Consider the following 17,328-nt stretch of genomic DNA (forward strand, 5'->3'; position numbering starts at 1 on the left):
AACAGCCGAAGAAATGGCCCGTACCCACCAATGCTACAGAATTGCGAGGGTTTCTCGGATTAACAGAATACTACCGCAAGTTTGTTCGGAATTATGGTATCATCACGAAACCCCTGACACAGCTGCTGACTAAGAAGGGGTTTGTCAGGTCTGAACATGCTACATCAGCATTTGAGCTCTTAAAACAAGTGATGACCCGTACCCCAGTCTTTGGCCTTGCCAAATTTCAAGCTGCCATTTGCCATTGAAACAGACGCTTGCGCAATAGGGGTCACGGGTGGGTGCTGTGCTGATGCAGAATGAGCACCTCATTGCTTATATGAACTCAGTTTCAGTCCCTATTCCTCTTCAGCGGTAATGGTCATAAAAAAGGATGGGGGTGGAGATTATGTGTGAATTACAGAGAGTTCTCCACTGCGTTTTAAAAACAAATTCCCCATGCCTCTTATGGAGGATTTACTGGAGCAAAATTCTTTAGCAAATTCGATTTAAGGTGAGGCTATCACCTAATAAGAATGGCCACACCAGACATCCCCAAAACTACATTTAAAACACACTAGGGGCACTGCTCACTGATGTTAAAAACAGTTATGTTGGGCATGCTGACTACTACAAACTATTGACCAAAGTCGCACAAGATGTTTTTGATCAAGACAAGTTCTCTCCAAATGATGGTGTGCTCAAATACAACACCAGGTTATACATTGGAACTGCAAATAACTTTAGTCAAACACTCCTGCATACATATCACACTTCTGCACTTGAGGGTCACTCTGGAATTAGAACATATCACTGGCTGAAAAGGTACTTTTACTGGCCCAATTTCTCTACTACTTATAAAAGAGCAAACTTTTTCTTTCTTAAACACACCCCAGCAAACGTACACAGCTAGAACAGCACCACCAGTTCATCTCTCTTAGGCAAATCTTAACCGTCAGGATTAATCTAATCCTGATTGTGTGGACCTAGCAATTACCGCAGGCTGACCGAGCTCCACCGGTAGAAGAAATATCCCTGTCCCGTGTCCGCAACCACTCAGCGCTAAATGTCCCTGCAAAGAAAACCTTAGCGCAAAACAAAATCTCATGACGCCGCCGCTACCGCCGCCATCATTTGACCGCGCCGACGCCCTTCCCGTGATGCCCTACCATGACAGCGATGACCTGCCCAGGCGTGCTCCTGCTTCACTGGTCTTCCCTGCTGGCCCTCCACAGGATCTACCAACCCCGGTAAGGACGTATGAGGATGGTGGCGCCGTGAAGTGGGACGAGGATCAAGCGCCGGCCACCTACGACTATGAGAATGCATGAGATCGACTTGCTGTCGGGGAGTGACCAAATCAAATATTGTATGCTTGGGTTGTAAGCTCTCCGAGTGACGGATCGACCCCGTTGTCGAGATATGGATGTGGGCATCTTCCTTGCGCGGTTTCGCGTATGCTTGGGCTGTAAGCTCTCTGCTAGCTCTAGAATATTGCTGATTCATTTGGTGTGTTACTGATCATCGTAGTGCTTGTCTAATGATATTATGATAATGGAGCTTATTTCAGTTAGAAACATTGTTAGTCTCTGCCTCTCATGTAGTCTGTCTTGCACGAATGGATGGGGCTGAACATTCACAAGCAGAAGATTCTTAATTTATTTGGATCAAATTGTTTGATATAATTTTCCCTATGGTGACTTCAGGCTGCATGGCTCCCCTGTGTACTCTGTTTTGCAGAGATTCCATAGGCAGGTTCGGCTATGCAGGTTCCTCCCATCCATATGTAGCACGGGTCAATTTACGGCTTTGGTAGCCCGTTGCTGGAGCTACAAGAAACCACCACGTCTTCTATATCATTCACAAAACTGGGATGCTGCACTAAGTCGCTACTGGTTATGATTGATTCTTGTGTTAAAGGTATGATCTTGATATGGCCACTTATCAATCTTGTGCTGGTTCATGGTGATGATTCCAATATGTTCTGTGATTTATTCGGTTTATGGCTAAGGAAGTGATGATTTTATTATGTCTTAGATCTACAACATTTCACACTCGAAATCACGATGATGCATATACCCAATCCACTTCTGTCCTGACTCCTGAACAGGCATCGTATGAATGAATTTGTAGAAGCACTACAGTCACTTATCATTTAAGTTTCTGTAAATGCATCTAGTGCCACCCTTTGTTGGTTTTGAAGTATTGAAAACAAACTTTGTTAGGAGCTAGGGTTCTGCCGGTTCTAGGGCGGAGACTGTAGGGGAAAGATGGAGGAAGACGAGGCCGAGGGCGCAGTGGCCGGCGGCTGGGCGCCGTCCTTGCGTGATGGAGAAGAGGCGGCGGCGGCGCAAGAGGCGGCTAGGGTTAGGTCTCCCGGCTCCCTAAGGGAAGCCGAGCAAATACTGATTGCTTCTTGGTTGATTAGATTGATACATCTCCTCTCCTTATATAGAGAGGTTTACTTGACTCCTAAGCAAACGATAAGATAATTGGGCTAAGCCCCTAATAAGGATAAGATAACTTGGGCCACAACCCACTGGGCTAAGCCCCTAATATGACGATCATAACAAACTTGGTTGTGGGATTAATGTGTTTGTGACATTCACAGGAGAACACAGGTAAAAGTCCCTATTGATTCGGTTTACCCATCGAAGATGACCCCTAAAAATGTATGAAGACACTGAAGGCAAAGGTGGTTCACGAAGACATTCATGTTGAAGATAATGGTTCATGAAGACATTCATTGAAGACAATGAAGCACGAAGACATAGTCTTTTGGTAGTTTCATTTTCTTAATTCTTAAGTCATAGGAACCACCGAACTGTCAAGTGGGGTAGAGGTAAACGAAGTCAGAATGTGACGTGATGCTCAACCTAAAATCCTATGTCTTGGAGCAAAGACAAATGAGAGAAAATATTATCCTGTGTTGGATGAGTCAGCTTTACTTGTAGCCCAAGTCAAGTTGCCGCATGGGTTCAAATTCCGACCATTGGACACGTGTCAGTTCCCCAATGACCCAGGGTCATTTCGGACAAATCATGTCGGGTTGCCCCCTGGTTATAAATAGCCACCCCCCTCCACCATGAGTTGGCGGCTGCTCAGAGAGAAGTACACGACTTTTGTCGTTTGAAAGCAACCCTGCTCCGAAGCCTTTGAGAGAGAATCCTTGCAAGGACAAACCCAAAACAACCAAAGCCCAAAGTGATTGAGCATCACTGAAGACATTCTGTTGTGAGTGAACTGATGACTTATTACACTTGAAGACTATGATCTTCTAGTCGATTAGGCATCATATTCTGAGCATCCAAGAGCCATTGTGGATTGCCGGTGAACAAAGTCTGTAAGGGTTTGGAAGTCTACCTTGAAGACTTACCTAAGTGATTGGGTGAGGTCTAGGTGACCTTAGCTCAAGGGGAATAAGGTGAAGACAAGGTCTTCTAAGTTTAATCTCAGACTCCCTAACCAGGCATACAACTGTCACAGCAGTTGGAAATGGTCAAACAAATCATTGTCTTCCCCGAGCTACTTGCTCTATCCTCTCTCCCTTTTACTTACTGCATCATTCTGTGAATCCTTTGCTTGCTTGTCTGTGTTTGAAGATATTCTCTGAAGCCATTCATCTGTTTGCTCATTTATCTTCATGCTTCTTGTGTTTATCTTCAATGCATGCATCCATGTATGAGGTCTACACCTGCCATGCCTGCTCATCTTAATCATCAGTGTTGTTAGATCATGTATTACTTCCGCTACCTTCGTAGACATTGTCTGTTTTTGAACCTTTTCATAAAAATCGCCTATTCAACCCCCCCCCCCTCTCTAGTCGATAGCTAGCACTTTCAATTGGTATCAAAACAAGGTGCTCCCTTGTTCTGTGCTATTCGGTTTAACCACCTGCACTTTTAGCTATGTCAACTACAGGGATAATCAAGGTCTCCGCTGCGTGCCCCGTCTTTACTGGAAGAATAAGATGCGCATGCATCTTGAAGCCATTGACAACGACCTCTGGAAGGTCATCAGGACTGGAGTTCTCAAGGTCGGTGAAGGTGTCACCGCTGTTGATGTGAAGAGGTTCGCGCAACTGGACTCGACTGTCAAAAACATCATCTGTGGTCATCTGACCAAGGGACAGTATGGCCGCATGAGTGCTCTGGAGTCTGCGAAGGTAGTCTGGGACTGGCTCTCCAAGGTCAACGAAGGCGTCTCATCTCAGAGAGTGACATCAATCGCAACAGGAACCTCTTCATCAAAAATACTTTTGTTGCTCATAAAGCTAATCGCCACGCTTGGAAGAGCCTCACTCCTATGCTCTGAAGATGACCTTGCTACCGATGGCTTCAAGAAAACCTTCAAGTTTGGCTCCAAGCCCCCATCAACAAAGAAGTGGCGAGCTATGTCGTCTATTGAAGACTCAGACTATTATTCTTCTGCACCTACTGTTCATGCCCGGCTTGTTGATGAAGAAGATGATGCCACTTCTCCAACAATGACTTCTCTGCATCGCGATGCTGCATCGGGCTTTTGCACCACCCAACACCAACATCGACCCGGTTGCACAAACATCTTCACCATCGTCATCCGGGAACGCTTAGACACCCTATGTCTTCACACCTTTTTGCCCATTCAATGACAAAAGGGGGAGAAGCATATGGGTTGATAGTCTTCAAGAGAGAATTTTGGGTCAGGTTTGTTGTATTTTGTTAAGTTTGCAACTCTCATTTTGAACATTTGGTATGGGGTTGTAAACTTAAGTCCTGATGGACGTCTGCTACATTCTTTGCTGTTTTTGGTTGCCCGCTACTTAACTTTGATCTTATGCGCATGAAGTCATTTCGCAGACGCCCATATTCCATTGTGCATTTCATTATTTTCAACGTATTCTTTGTATGCACATGTTGTGACTTCATGAAAAGAGGGAGATCTCCACAAAGAAAAATCAGCCATGTGCATTTGCATTCAAAAGCAAATTACATAAATGCACATCTTCAGGGGGAGCCCCTACTACTTCATGAAACCAAACACCTTGTGCCTTAACTTCACATATTTTTATCCCCGTTGAAAACTTCAACCAGTTTGTCATCAATCACCAAAAAGGGGAAGATTTTAAGTGCATCTAGTGCAACCCTTTGTTGGTTTTGGAGTATTGAAGACAAACTTGGTTGTGGGACTAACGTGTTCGTGAGATTCACAGAACACAGGTAGAAGTCCCTATTGATTCGGTTTACCCATCAAAGACGACCCCTAAAAATGTATGAAGACACTGAAGACAAAGGTGGTTCACGAAGACATTCATCTTGAAGATAACGGTTCATGAAGACATTCATTGAAGACAATGAAGCACGAAGACATAGTCTTTTGGTAGTTTCATTTTCTTAATTCTTAAGTCATAGGAACCACTGAACTGTCAAGTGGGGTAGGGGTAAACGAAGTCAGAATCTGACGTGATGCTCAACCTAAAATCCTATGTCTTCGAGCGAAGACAAATGAGAGAAAATTTTATCCTGTGTTGGATGAGTCAGCTTTACTTGTAGCCCAAGTCAAGCTGCCGCGTGGGTTCAAATTCCGACTGTTGAACATGTGTCAGTTCCCCAATGATCCAAGGTCATTTCGGACAAATCATGTCAGGTTGCCCCTGGCTATAAATAGCCACCCCCTCCACCATGAGTTGGCGGTTGTTCAGAGAGAAGTACACGGCTTTTGTCGTTTGAGAGCAACCCTCCTCCGAAGCCTTTGAGAGAGAATCCTTGCAAGGACAAACCCAAAACAACCAACCCCAAAGTGATTGAGCATCACTGAAGACATTCTGTTCTGAGTGAATTGAAGACTTATTACACTTGAGTATCCAAGACGTCCTGAGTAGCCACATCATCTTCCTTGCCCTTTGACGTCTCAGTGTCCCCTTCAACTACCATATGTGACCTCTGCCCCCCTGAATTTCCTGAGTAGCCACCTATGCCCCTAGAAATTTGACCCCCTGAGTTCCCTAGGTATCCACCCCTGCCTCTAGCATGCCTACCTCTGCCAGTCCCCCCTCTGTTATATCCCCTGCCTCTGCCACGAGTTGGACATTGCCTCTTCCAGTGACCTATCTCCCCACAAACGTGACATTTGTTGGGATCTCCCCACTCCATGCGCTCAGTGACAGCAAATGTCGAAGCCAGCACAGCCTTCATGTCTGCATGCTCAAGAGACAGCCTCACCTCCTCTTGAGACAATGCTGCAATAGTCTCTTCAATAGTTGGAGAGGTTGGTGCAACAGGGATGCCCCCCTTCCATGAAAGCAACCTCTAAGTCCTTCCAACAGTTTCAACACACGCCTGCGTGCAATCCACTTCCGCCCTGACTTGATGCAAGCGGCATCATAGAGTTCCAGAGGATCGCAGTTATCTTGCTCCGCCCACAAAGCCTGCAGCTCTGCCACATATGCCATCACTGACATGTCGTCACCTTGGCGCAGCCGACTGATCTTCCCTTCAATCTGAGCAATTAGCATGAAATTACCCTTGCCTGAGTATTAGGCGGATAAAGTCTTCCATATATCGGCGGACGTAGATAGTCCCTCCACAGAGAGCGTCCAATGGGGGGCACCACTGAGTTCAACAACCAGCCAACGAGCAGAGAGTTTATGACCTTCCACCTCTTTCCCTCCGTGGTAGTCTTGTCTCCTGGTTCATCAACTGCACCCAATAAGTGCCCATCAGGTTCCTTTTGTTTCACAGCCAGCAATGCCCTCCTTGACCAACTCAAATAATTTGTGGCCCCCTCCAGCTTCATGTCCAGGGGTGACATTTCAAGCTTTTGAGCCACTTCCGCCACTTCCTGCCGAGGAACGATGGCCCCAGAGTTGGACTCAGCGAGGATCTTAGCGAGCTTCTCGAAAGCCTCAGCAAGAGCATTTGGTTCAGTCATCTCCGATCCGGTAATCAAACAGCAACCCTCAGCAACACAGCCCTACAGCTGCACGGTCCCTTTTTTTCCCCTGGATAGCAGCTGCACCCAGCAACAACAGCAGCAGCGTTGCCCCCTTCACCTTCAGCAATCAGCAGCAGCTCACACCCCCTGGCTAGCAGCAGCACACAGCAGCTCAGATGCCCAGCAACAGCTCCACACCAGTAGCCTCTTCCTTCTTCCTCTGCAAACAGCAGCCCTGAGCACAGCAAACCAGCACCAGCCACCAGCACACAGCTGCACCCTTCCCCAGCAGAACAGCAGCAGTAGCAGCTCGTTACCTCCCCTTCCTTTACCAGTCTGCAGCAATCAGCAACCGCACCTCCTCTACTTCCTCCCGCGTAGCAATAGCAGCTCGTATGGTTCCTCCCACGCAGCAACAGCAGCTCGCGTAGCCGCACTGATCTTCCCGCGCCAGCCGGGACTCCTCGCGTCGTCAGCCACCAGGTCCCGCGCACCACTCCGCCACCTCGCGTGCGTGCACAGATCGCCGCCTCCTGCCACGCCCAGATGCGTGCGCTGCCCCTTTCACCGGACCTCGCCACCGGCCGGCGACCTAGACCACCAGCGTCGCCGGCAACCTGGCTCTGATACCATGTTGAAACGAGAGGAGTACCTACAGGAGAGCTCTTGGTGTCTGGGGACCTGCGTGAAGTTTCTCACGTGTGTGGCGGCTCACTAGGAACGGGAGGGATGGATGCCTCTTTCTAGGTCAGCACCTCCACATGGGCTTGGGCCCTAAGGGATAAAAAGATGGGCTTGGGCCCATACCGGTTCAACAGTTTTCGGTTGTGCCTAAAAATTGGTGTTTATATCGCAATGAAGTTGATGCATTACAAAATTTCTCATTTTCTCTAATTTAATGGCACTGTCTCCTTGTAGAAGATGGTTCTAGGTGGGCTACTGAAACAACGACAATATGCCAAGAAGGCTATGAACAGTTGATAGCACAAGGAACAGATTCCTAATCAGGCAACAACCATCTTTGATACAGAGAATACATTATTTGTTGACCGGAAGTCCTTGAAGAAGGATGGATACAGCAGATGCAGAGAGCTACATGTTGTTTGTCATGCATAATGGAAATGTCACAAGAAATGTTCAACCTTGTTATCTACAGACAAATAAATGATTGTCTGGTTTTTGTTTTGGATTATTAGAAGTTTCAGTCCATGTCATGAGCCATGAGTAAGTTCGCAAAACTCTTTCTTATGAGGCCCGATATATTGTCATTCAGTATGCTGCTGCCACTTAGTAATGTAACCTCATAAGAGGTGGAGAGTATTCATTCTCAGGATGAGAGCAATAATTAGATTTTCCTTAAATGCTAAAACATTATCTTAGATTTTGCATTAGTATTTTGCAAAAAAAGACCCTGCGCTTTTTCGTATTCAACCCACAGTACATGATTAAGTGACTTCAGGGGAAAAAACGTTTCGCGATTTGATTTATTTATTTTTGTCACTCATGAAGCGCCGCCCCCCACCTCCCACCCGATCTCAGGCGGCGCTCCTGCGGCCACCACCTCCAACCTCCAACCTTCCTCCGTTCAGAGTGGTCCCAGCCGACAACGTGCGCCTCCTCTGGGAAGAGGTTGTGGAGAAGCGGAGGCTGCAGAGGCAAGGCGACCTCACCTCCCACCCCGACCTCGGCGGCGCACCTCCCGGATCAGACCCAACCCCCGCACCACCTGGGTCCCTCCCCCATGCCATTACAGCCTCCACCTTCGACGTCCATTATCTTCTCGAGATCCGCAACCACCTGCACCCAAACTGTTCGATCAATCGACCCAACAGACAGGAGGTAATTCACTAATCAGTTTTTGTTCCTTTGGTGTTTCATCTTGCACTAACTTTATGTGAAAGTCTTCATTTACGTACTACCTATTTTGTACATTCTGATTGGTTATATTAGCCTAGAGAATGGGGAGAAAGAGGAGATGCGGGCGTTGGCACAGTGCTGAACCACCGACGCGACGGAAAGATGAGTATGTCCTTGCTGCCAGCCCGTGTCTCGGCAGCCAGTACGAACACGTTCTCGTGTGCCTCCGCCAAGCTGATTCGGTGCCGACAATTGTCATCTTCGTAAAATTTAGATGTTCTTAATTTTTCTTTTCTTCTAAAATGAACATAGTTGTGAGCTTCTTTGTTGGGTAGTCAAATTCTGGTGGAATTAATAGTATAATTTGTATTTTTGTTTTTAAGTCTTACACATCTGGTGAACCCAAGGCTGTCCACATGCATTTTGAACATTCATTAAGTCTTTATCGGTTAGCTGGGGAGGCTATTAACAATCTTAAAAAGACCAGGTTTTTACCATTAAGCACATGCTCCAGAAATGCTATACATGTTCTCCCCTATGTTCTTTTTGGTAATCCAATTATTGTATCACTGCCTGACCTGTGCTAGGTCTGAATTTGAGGGTTTACTTGAGAAAACTTCTGCTGAAGTTAATGGTTCCCTGTCAAATCTGCACATATGTAACTGCAGCAAGAAACTGCTGGTGGTGCACAAGCTAGGATCAGCTGGAACGTCCTACTGAATGCCTTCATGGAGACAATTGTAAGCATTCCAAGATTGTATTACCTTGGCCCAGCTTAAGTTTTTACACTTTGCTTAATATGGGATAGTGCATCATTGAGCCATGTATATCTGCTTCATTTTACATGACTGGACTTACTTGCTTTACAAAAATATTGCAGCAGAAATATTTTCCTTTGACTATGGCTTCATAGATCTCTCTAAATCTTAGGTTTCATGTTACTCACCACTGTTTTTATTAATGATGTAACTTAGGTTTGAAGATTATTTCTCCAACGATGTGGAGCCGCTGACGCTTACTCTCCCTGAAGACTCAATGGCCAGCTCAGGTGCTTCCTTCAGTCTGATCTGCAGCAAAACGTTTTCCACGACCTCTTGAATTCTCATCGATGGATCCAAGTCAAAATAAAATTGTTTTGCCAACTAAAGCACTTATGAATTGTTCCTCTAATTTGGCATTCTTTTCAGACACTATACTAATGGTGAAGTTGCTATTATGATGTCCGTTGCTTATTTAATGATGGCTGAAGTGTACTGACATCATATTCATACAATATAGTTTGTCATTATCAGCTAGCTTAAATGGTATTCACTGGTTGCTTTGCGTGGCACTTGCTTGAGTTGAGTGATACTCTTATTCCTGTCCCAACATCGTGGTTTGGGAAAAAGTGGTGTACGAGTGGCTTCGGACGATAGCTTGCACGAGGTACTTAAGGTAAGCCTACTTATGTTATTATAGGCACATCTGTTCTATTTTAAATCATCAGGAAATGAGCATACTGCATCTTTTTGGTTCTATAATTTTGGATGTTAGGTGGCTTATGTAGTGCCCTGTTAGTTTGTCAGGTTCTCTGAAAAGGCATTCAAGAAGGGATGAAGCAATCTTCTACTTAATTCGGGAGCTCTTCCTTGTCATTGTTAATGATACTATGATACTCTGATTCCATGAGTCCATGAAACAAGCAATAATCTATCTCAAAAATTTGTGTCCAAGCATATAACAGTACTACAACTTACGAGTTCTGACTATGGATATGTAGCACGCTGACAAGACAAGAGAATAATGCCTCTAAGGTTCTGATATGAGCTTCGTGAATTAGCAAAATTTTGTTCTCATGGATGACTGCAATTATGAGTAGTTTTTACATTTTTTTTACTGATGCAGGCATTTGTCCCAGCTATGCCGCTTCCCATCAAACTCGAGCTCAGCGCTCCGTCTGCACTCGAGCACAGCTGTCGGCCATCAGCTCGCTCGAGCAAACACGCTGGCCGTCCCCGCATGATCTCCTCCCAGCCTTCTGACATGTTATTTTTGCATGCAAGGCTAAGCTATCTCCACCGGCTCCTTTTTCTGTTGGAGCTCCTCCCTACCCTGGCAAAACCAAATGCTACCATCTCCTTTCCTTGGCATGCTAAAACTTATGTCAGTTCATTGTCATGGATAGATTAGTGAGAATGAGATTGGGATCTTTACACTACAGAGGATGAGGAGCTATATGGGCTACGAAATGTTGCTTGAGGTGTGGTTCTGGGACCTGCTGTTGTTCAAATTACAGTTCCCTTATTTAGAACTAGGCATTCCCACTGATACTGACCATACTTGGAGCATTTCCAGCAGTGGCAGTAGACACATGTGGCACCACTTCTTGGTAGATTTTGTCCATTTACTTTTTGTATCCTTTGAATTAGAATATTCTGTGCAAGATTTGAGTTTGAATCTGGTCAAATTAATCTTGTACTCTCTGAATTTAAATAATGTCTCGTATCTTACTAAATTTTGTTTTGTATTGGAAGTATTTTTTTTCTTCAAATTCTCCGATGATTCTGAAACATAGCGGTAATTTTTGCAGGGTTCTATGGTACAACATCAAGTTTTACTCTTACACCTATGAGAAACTTTTACCTACCTAATAACCGCCTATTTTACTCTCCAATGGATCAGCCCATAGATAAGCAAGCAACTGAGCTAGATGTTCATGGTTGAGTGCCCTAACCCAGGCTCGAAGTCAACTTAGGCCTGAGTTTTCTTGAAGTTCTTAAATTGGCAGTATGGAAATTGAATACCTTAATTCTTCGCTATATTTGTGATACACTAAATGTTTATCGTGATGTTCTTGCCGTTGATGCTTTTCCTTGCCGAATGGCATTTGAGAGAGGGAAAGAACGTCAATTCTGCTTTTTAGTTGTATCTAACAAAATATCTGGGTGGATTATTTTTTTTATGAAGAATTACCTCGACGTACATCAAGATGGCATTGTTCTCATGTACAGGCTCCATAAATGGACCCGATGTACAGATTAGCATTACGACATAAAATTTCGTTGTGAATAATAAATCTAATGAAAAAAGATTGGGCACAATTTATTTCCTCTCAAATAAAACATTTTGTCGTTCCTTTCCTTTACCAGAAAATTTTAAAGGGAAGACAAAGAAGTATGATGTTGATGGGATATGGACACTGGCTTTTAGGGATGATCAACCTTGCAAGGCAACAGAGGCCATGGTTATTGAAGAGATGAAGCTCTAGCAAAGTTCTGTTGGCTCATGAAGCGATTCGATGAAATTAACATGCTAATGGCTTGCATTGTTCTCAGCTTTCCATGAAACATTTTCTGATTATGGCTCATGGTTAATAAAAGTTTCATCATCTTGATACCTTTGTATGAAACCCTAAAAAAAGATACATAAGTATGCAATAGTGCTTTTCTTCGAAAGAACAAGTGGAAAACATATGTCAAGACGTGTTTGGATTGGAAAGGTGGAGATAGTGGACGAATGAAGGAAAAGACGAGGATGCTAAAGGTATATGTTCTGATACAATTGATGTTGAATCAGTAGAATATTTATTATACCCCCGTTGCAACGCACGGGCATTGTGCTAGTTCTTCTTATACGCCATGTAAACCCATTTCACTATGTGAGATTTATCTTTGTAATGGATTAGAATATTTTTATTGCTATTTGTTTTAAACAAATGAAGATGTTTAAAATATTCTGGAGACATATTAGTGTACATATAACTCCAGAATATAGAAAGAATGACTTATTTAGTGTATATACGTGCATTAATTGAGACGTGCGTCGCACGTGCAAGCTTACTAGTGAAAACAGATGTGGAACAGTACACATCAGTACTTGTCTAGTGTGCCAATTAACCAAGGTAGAACATGTACACTCTCCTGGATTACTGGATCATATTGAAATCCCTGATGTTCCATGGTGACATATATCCATAGATTTGATAGAAGTTTTACCAAAATCTCAAGGGAAAGAGGTGGTACCTGCAGTAGTCAATAGACTGACTAAATATGCTCATTTCCTTCCTTTGAGCCACCCATATACAGTCCAGTATGTGCTTCAGTTATTTCTGAATAACATTGTGAAACTGCATGGTGTACTGCTATGATTATATATTCATGCTGGAACATACTTAGATAATTGTCAATATTCATGCTCTTTACCATTAGAAACTAGTAATTTCACCAAGTTACAGCAATCAACTCAACAAACAATTCAACTTCGGTGTTGTATATATCTCTTCAAGCAGGTAATTGATATCCCTAATCCTGACAAATAAAATACCCTTGGGGGGTGAAAAAAAACACATCCTTCAGTGCACAAGACACAAACGTTGCACAGGGCACGGTAATAAAACTGTGCATTTAATATAACTCAGCAACGAAGGAAGTTGTCTCAAAAGTGATGGAGCAAAATGTGCATCATAAAAGGTAAAGAGGAAGCAATAGTTGGCAACTAAACACAACATAAACACAAGATAATTTGAAAAATACCTTCTTTCTTCCTGTGACGACAACTGCCTTGCCATCTGCAAAATAGAATGCACCGCTCACGTTCCTCTCCGAGTTGGTTGAGAAGTTCCCAATACCATTGAGAATCTGTTGCATGCCTGACACATACAAGTCTAGCCATTGGCTGAGAGCTATTCTATGTGGAGTTTGTGTGGTATTCTGAAAGGGTGTGCTTCCTCCAAGGGATGAAACAGCCCGCTGAAAGAGCAAGTGACTATCACAGGAAAGATGCAAAATGCATTTCTTACTTACTGTTGCAATACAACGACAACGACTGAACCACTACTTTGATAGAAAATGTACATCAAGGGGGGTTACAGAAAAGAAGTACCAGATGGTAACAATAGTCAGCCAATACTGGAATGCAAAAAGGTTGGCAAGGGGCAGTAAAATAGGGCACAACAAAGTCTGCCATAAATCTGTGAATGACTGATAAGCCTAATAATACTAATATGGGCTGTATCACAGAGTTCTTAATTATTAGCATTAAATATATTAGATCCAAATCCGTTTAACTACACAATACTATATTAAAAAAATTAAGCAAACGGGTTAAAGCCCAGTTTCCATTAGAGAACACAATGCATGATTTAGCTTTCCATTCTGTTTTTACATCAAGCTTTCCATCATATTAGTAAGTTAGTAAATTCTTGGTCACTGATGAAAGACTTTTCATAGTTTATACTGTTACATAATATCATATGAGTTGTAATCTACCAGTGTTACTAAACTGAATTATGAACATATTCCACTAGACATCGTCCTACAATCTATCAAATAAAATGACTGAGATCTTCCATACGATTCTATACATTGCTGAAAGCCTGAAATCGTGGAAAGGAAACCAATAACGGGCAGAAGATATGCTGGAGTGGAACTGAGACATGCAAATGCATATGCCTCGGCAATGGACCATCAAAACACGGCAGTTTATTGGTTTGTCTAATAATTTTATTGAGCAACTTCATGTGCATCATTTGCAATTGATACTTTACCTGTAAGCTTGGCATACAATGCATCACCAGGGCGATAATCTTGCTCCTCCATCACTGAGAGCAGAATCAAACACTCGGCAGCATTGCCCTTCCGCAATAGACCATCAACCAGAATCTTCCAAACTATCTCATCATAGTTGTATTCCTCCAATAACATGTCACCCAAAACCTTTTTAGCAGTCTTAATACTTCCCTCCTCACAAAGAGAACAAATAATATGCCTATACGATTCTATACGTGGTAAATAACCACTTTTGATCATTGAATCAAGAAATGTCAAAGCTTCTGTTGGCATTTTTAGTCTGCAACAACACCCTATAATTGAAGTATATACATCCTCGCCAGGGGTCAAGTTAGCACTCTGCATCTCACCGAGCAAAATTTTGGTTTCCTCCAATCTATCAACTCGGCATAAAGACCTAAGAAAACAATTGTAAATTTCAATGTCTGAAAGCAACTGAAGCTTAACCACCTCCTCCAGAAGCTCCTGGAGATATTCCATTTCTGCTATTTTCCATATATCAACAGAGCTGGCAAGGATATTATTAGAGGATTTTTTCTTTACCAATAATCTAAGCAGGGCCGTGTAGGACTCCTCATTTGGCTTGCACCTACTAGCAACCATGTGCTTAAAAACTGAAAATGCTTGACTGGCTAGTCCTAAATTTGCATACCCACTAATCAAAGTGTTATATGTCACTAAATTAGGGGAAATGCCCTGATCAACCATTTCAACCATCATATGTTCAGCACCTTCCATCCTTCCCTCATGACAGTAGGAGCGAACAAATATTGTGTAGGTGAAAACATCAGGCTTAATTCCTGCCGCAATCATCTTATTAAGTATCTTCTTTGAACCTTCAGGTCCTAGCTCCCTAACAAGCTCATCAATTAGAATGGTATACGTGAAAGCATTGGGTTGTACTCCTTTCACCATCATATCATCCAACACCAACATCGCTTGTGACAACTCCTTTTGCCTGCATAATCCATCAATTAGTGAACTGTATGTGTGAGCGTCTAGCACAAACCCCTGTGAAACCAATTTCTGCATTAACTTGTCAGCAGCATCAACCTTTCCTGCCTTGCACAGTCCATCAATCAAGCTGGTGTAGACAATCTCATTCACCCTGTATCCTTTCTGTATAAGAGACCCAAGAAACAACTGAGCTTCCCCAACCCTTCCACGTTTGCACAGAGCATCAATCAACATCGAGCAAGTCCACTCACTAGGAACCAGCCCAGTGGCCTCCATCGATTGGAGCATCCTAAAAGCACATTCCAACTGCCCATTATTGCACTGCCCCTGAATTAAGGCCGTGTATGTCACCACATTTGGAGCCAAACCAGCCTCGACCATCCGGCTGAACAGCACCATGGCTCTGTCCACCTTGCCAGATTTGCAGAACCCACATATCAGCTCAGTATACGTTCGCACGTTTGCTGAGCAGCCCTTAAGATCCATCCTCTCATAAACCTTAACCGCGAGCTCCAGGTCCCCGGCATTGCAGTAGCCATCAATCAGGGCATTGTAGACGACCACATTTGGCTCAAAACCCTCAGCCATTGCCTCCGCGAGAAGAACCTCTGCCTCACCAGTTCGCCCCGCCCCACACAGTCCATGCACCATCGTGGCATACACATGTGTGTCAGGGGCGCACCCGTCTGCCCGCATCCCAGCAAACACTGCCACAGCCTCACGCACCATACCGGCGCCACACAGCCCATGGAGCAGAGCAGTGTACGTGAACACAGTGCGTGCACATCCTCGGAGCGGCATTAGCACGAACACCCGGCAGGCGTGCGAAAGCAGCCCCGCCCGACAATATCCGAGAACAAATGAGGTATACGCATGAGAGTCCGGCGCAAGACCAGCGCGGAGTAGGGAGGCAAGATGCCGCTTGGCAGCAGGGAGGTCGCCGGCGAGGCAGTAGGCATTGATAAGGGTGGTGTACGTGCGAAGGTTGCGCGCGGGCATGCGGGATGCGAAGGACTCCATGTCCGGGAGCATGCGGTGGCGGGCGAGCGCCATGAGGAGGGTATTGAGGCAGCGGAGCGGGGGGAGTGGGGTGTAGGAGGTGAGGAGGAGGTGGGAGAGGCGGCGGAGGTCTGCAGTTGAGGACGCAGCAGCGGAGATGGCGGCGAGGAGGCGGGAGGTGGGAACGGGCAGGGGCAGGGGCATGGCGCGGAGGGCTATTGTGTGGTGGGTTATGAAGGTGGCGGGCGGCGCCGCCGGAGGCGGATGGTGATGGAGGTGGGAGGAGGGAGATGGGATCCTGGGCCTTTAGAGCATCTCCGGCGTTCGGCCCGGCTGGAAATAGCGCCGCCCTCGGGGCCGGTTGGCGTGGGGGTGATCTGGTTCCAGCCGCCGCCCCAGGTCGCCCCTCGTCAACGTTTTGTAAATATTTTTAAAAATATACTTAGCCAAAATTTGGCAAATAGGATATAGATTTGGCGATATTTAGGCGTTTTGCAGTCATTTTACATATTAAAAACATATAAATGTACTAAAAGGAAAAAAAGACTGTTGCTGCCGCGCCTACAAGCCGAAGAGCTTGCTAAAGGCGTCGTAGTCGCCGCCGTCGTCGTCCTCCTTCTCCTTCTTCACACCGCGGTCGTCCCTGCTGGACCCTTGCCCGGGGTCGCCCTGGTTCCGGCTGGCGGCGGCGCGTCGTCGTCGCTATCCTCGAGGACGATAACGCCTCCCTCGTCGCGCACGGCGGCGAGCGGCAATCTCCTCTAGGGCGTCGCGATGGCGCTCCATCTCCAGTTGGGCCCAATCCTCCCGTGCCCACTTCATGGCGGCCTCGTCGTCGAGTGCGGCCATGTCATCGTGCTCGCTCTTCACGGTGGCGAGCCCCGGCTCCATCTTCGATTTGACGAGGTGGTAGGTAGGAGCCGAGGAGGCACAGCCGCCCTCGTTGATGACGAGGGCGACGTCGCGGGTGCGCCGGCTGAGCGACGTTTCCACGGGCTCGGCGTTGATGCTGACGAGCGCCGGCGACCCGGAGGAGCGGGAGGAGGAATAGGGAGAGGAGGAGGAACCGCCCAGCATG

At 45.4% G+C, this 17,328-nt stretch overlaps 2 protein-coding genes across 2 annotated transcripts; both read right to left on the bottom strand.

Annotated features, from left to right (window-relative positions):
* Positions 1 to 619: 619 nt before the first annotated feature.
* Positions 620 to 13,404, bottom strand: LOC125521988 (uncharacterized). The gene is given in 4 exon segments (XM_087536386.1): positions 620 to 6,223; positions 6,226 to 6,547; positions 6,550 to 12,853; positions 13,260 to 13,404. Coding segments are annotated over 3 exon segments (1,077 nt in total). The 5' UTR covers positions 6,889 to 12,853; positions 13,260 to 13,404; the 3' UTR covers positions 620 to 5,807.
* Positions 13,405 to 13,935: 531 nt separating this feature from the next.
* On the bottom strand, positions 13,936 to 16,634 carry LOC147959703 (uncharacterized). Its single transcript, XM_048687053.2, has one exon. The coding sequence runs from the start codon at positions 16,452 to 16,454 to the stop codon at positions 14,229 to 14,231; it is 2,226 nt and encodes a 741-aa protein (XP_048543010.1). The 5' UTR covers positions 16,455 to 16,634; the 3' UTR covers positions 13,936 to 14,228.
* Between the last annotated feature and the right edge of the window lie 694 nt (positions 16,635 to 17,328).

Source organism: Triticum urartu, chromosome 7A (genome assembly GCF_056163025.1).
Source record: "Triticum urartu cultivar PI428250 chromosome 7A, HENAU_Tu73, whole genome shotgun sequence".
NCBI classification, from domain to species: Eukaryota; Viridiplantae; Streptophyta; class Magnoliopsida; order Poales; family Poaceae; genus Triticum; species Triticum urartu.

Bases quoted from the DNA above. Each gene is read 5' to 3' on its own strand.
- LOC147959703 (XM_048687053.2), bottom strand. From the start codon at position 16,454: ATGCCCCTGCCCCTGCCCGTTCCCACCTCCCGCCTCCTCGCCGCCATC.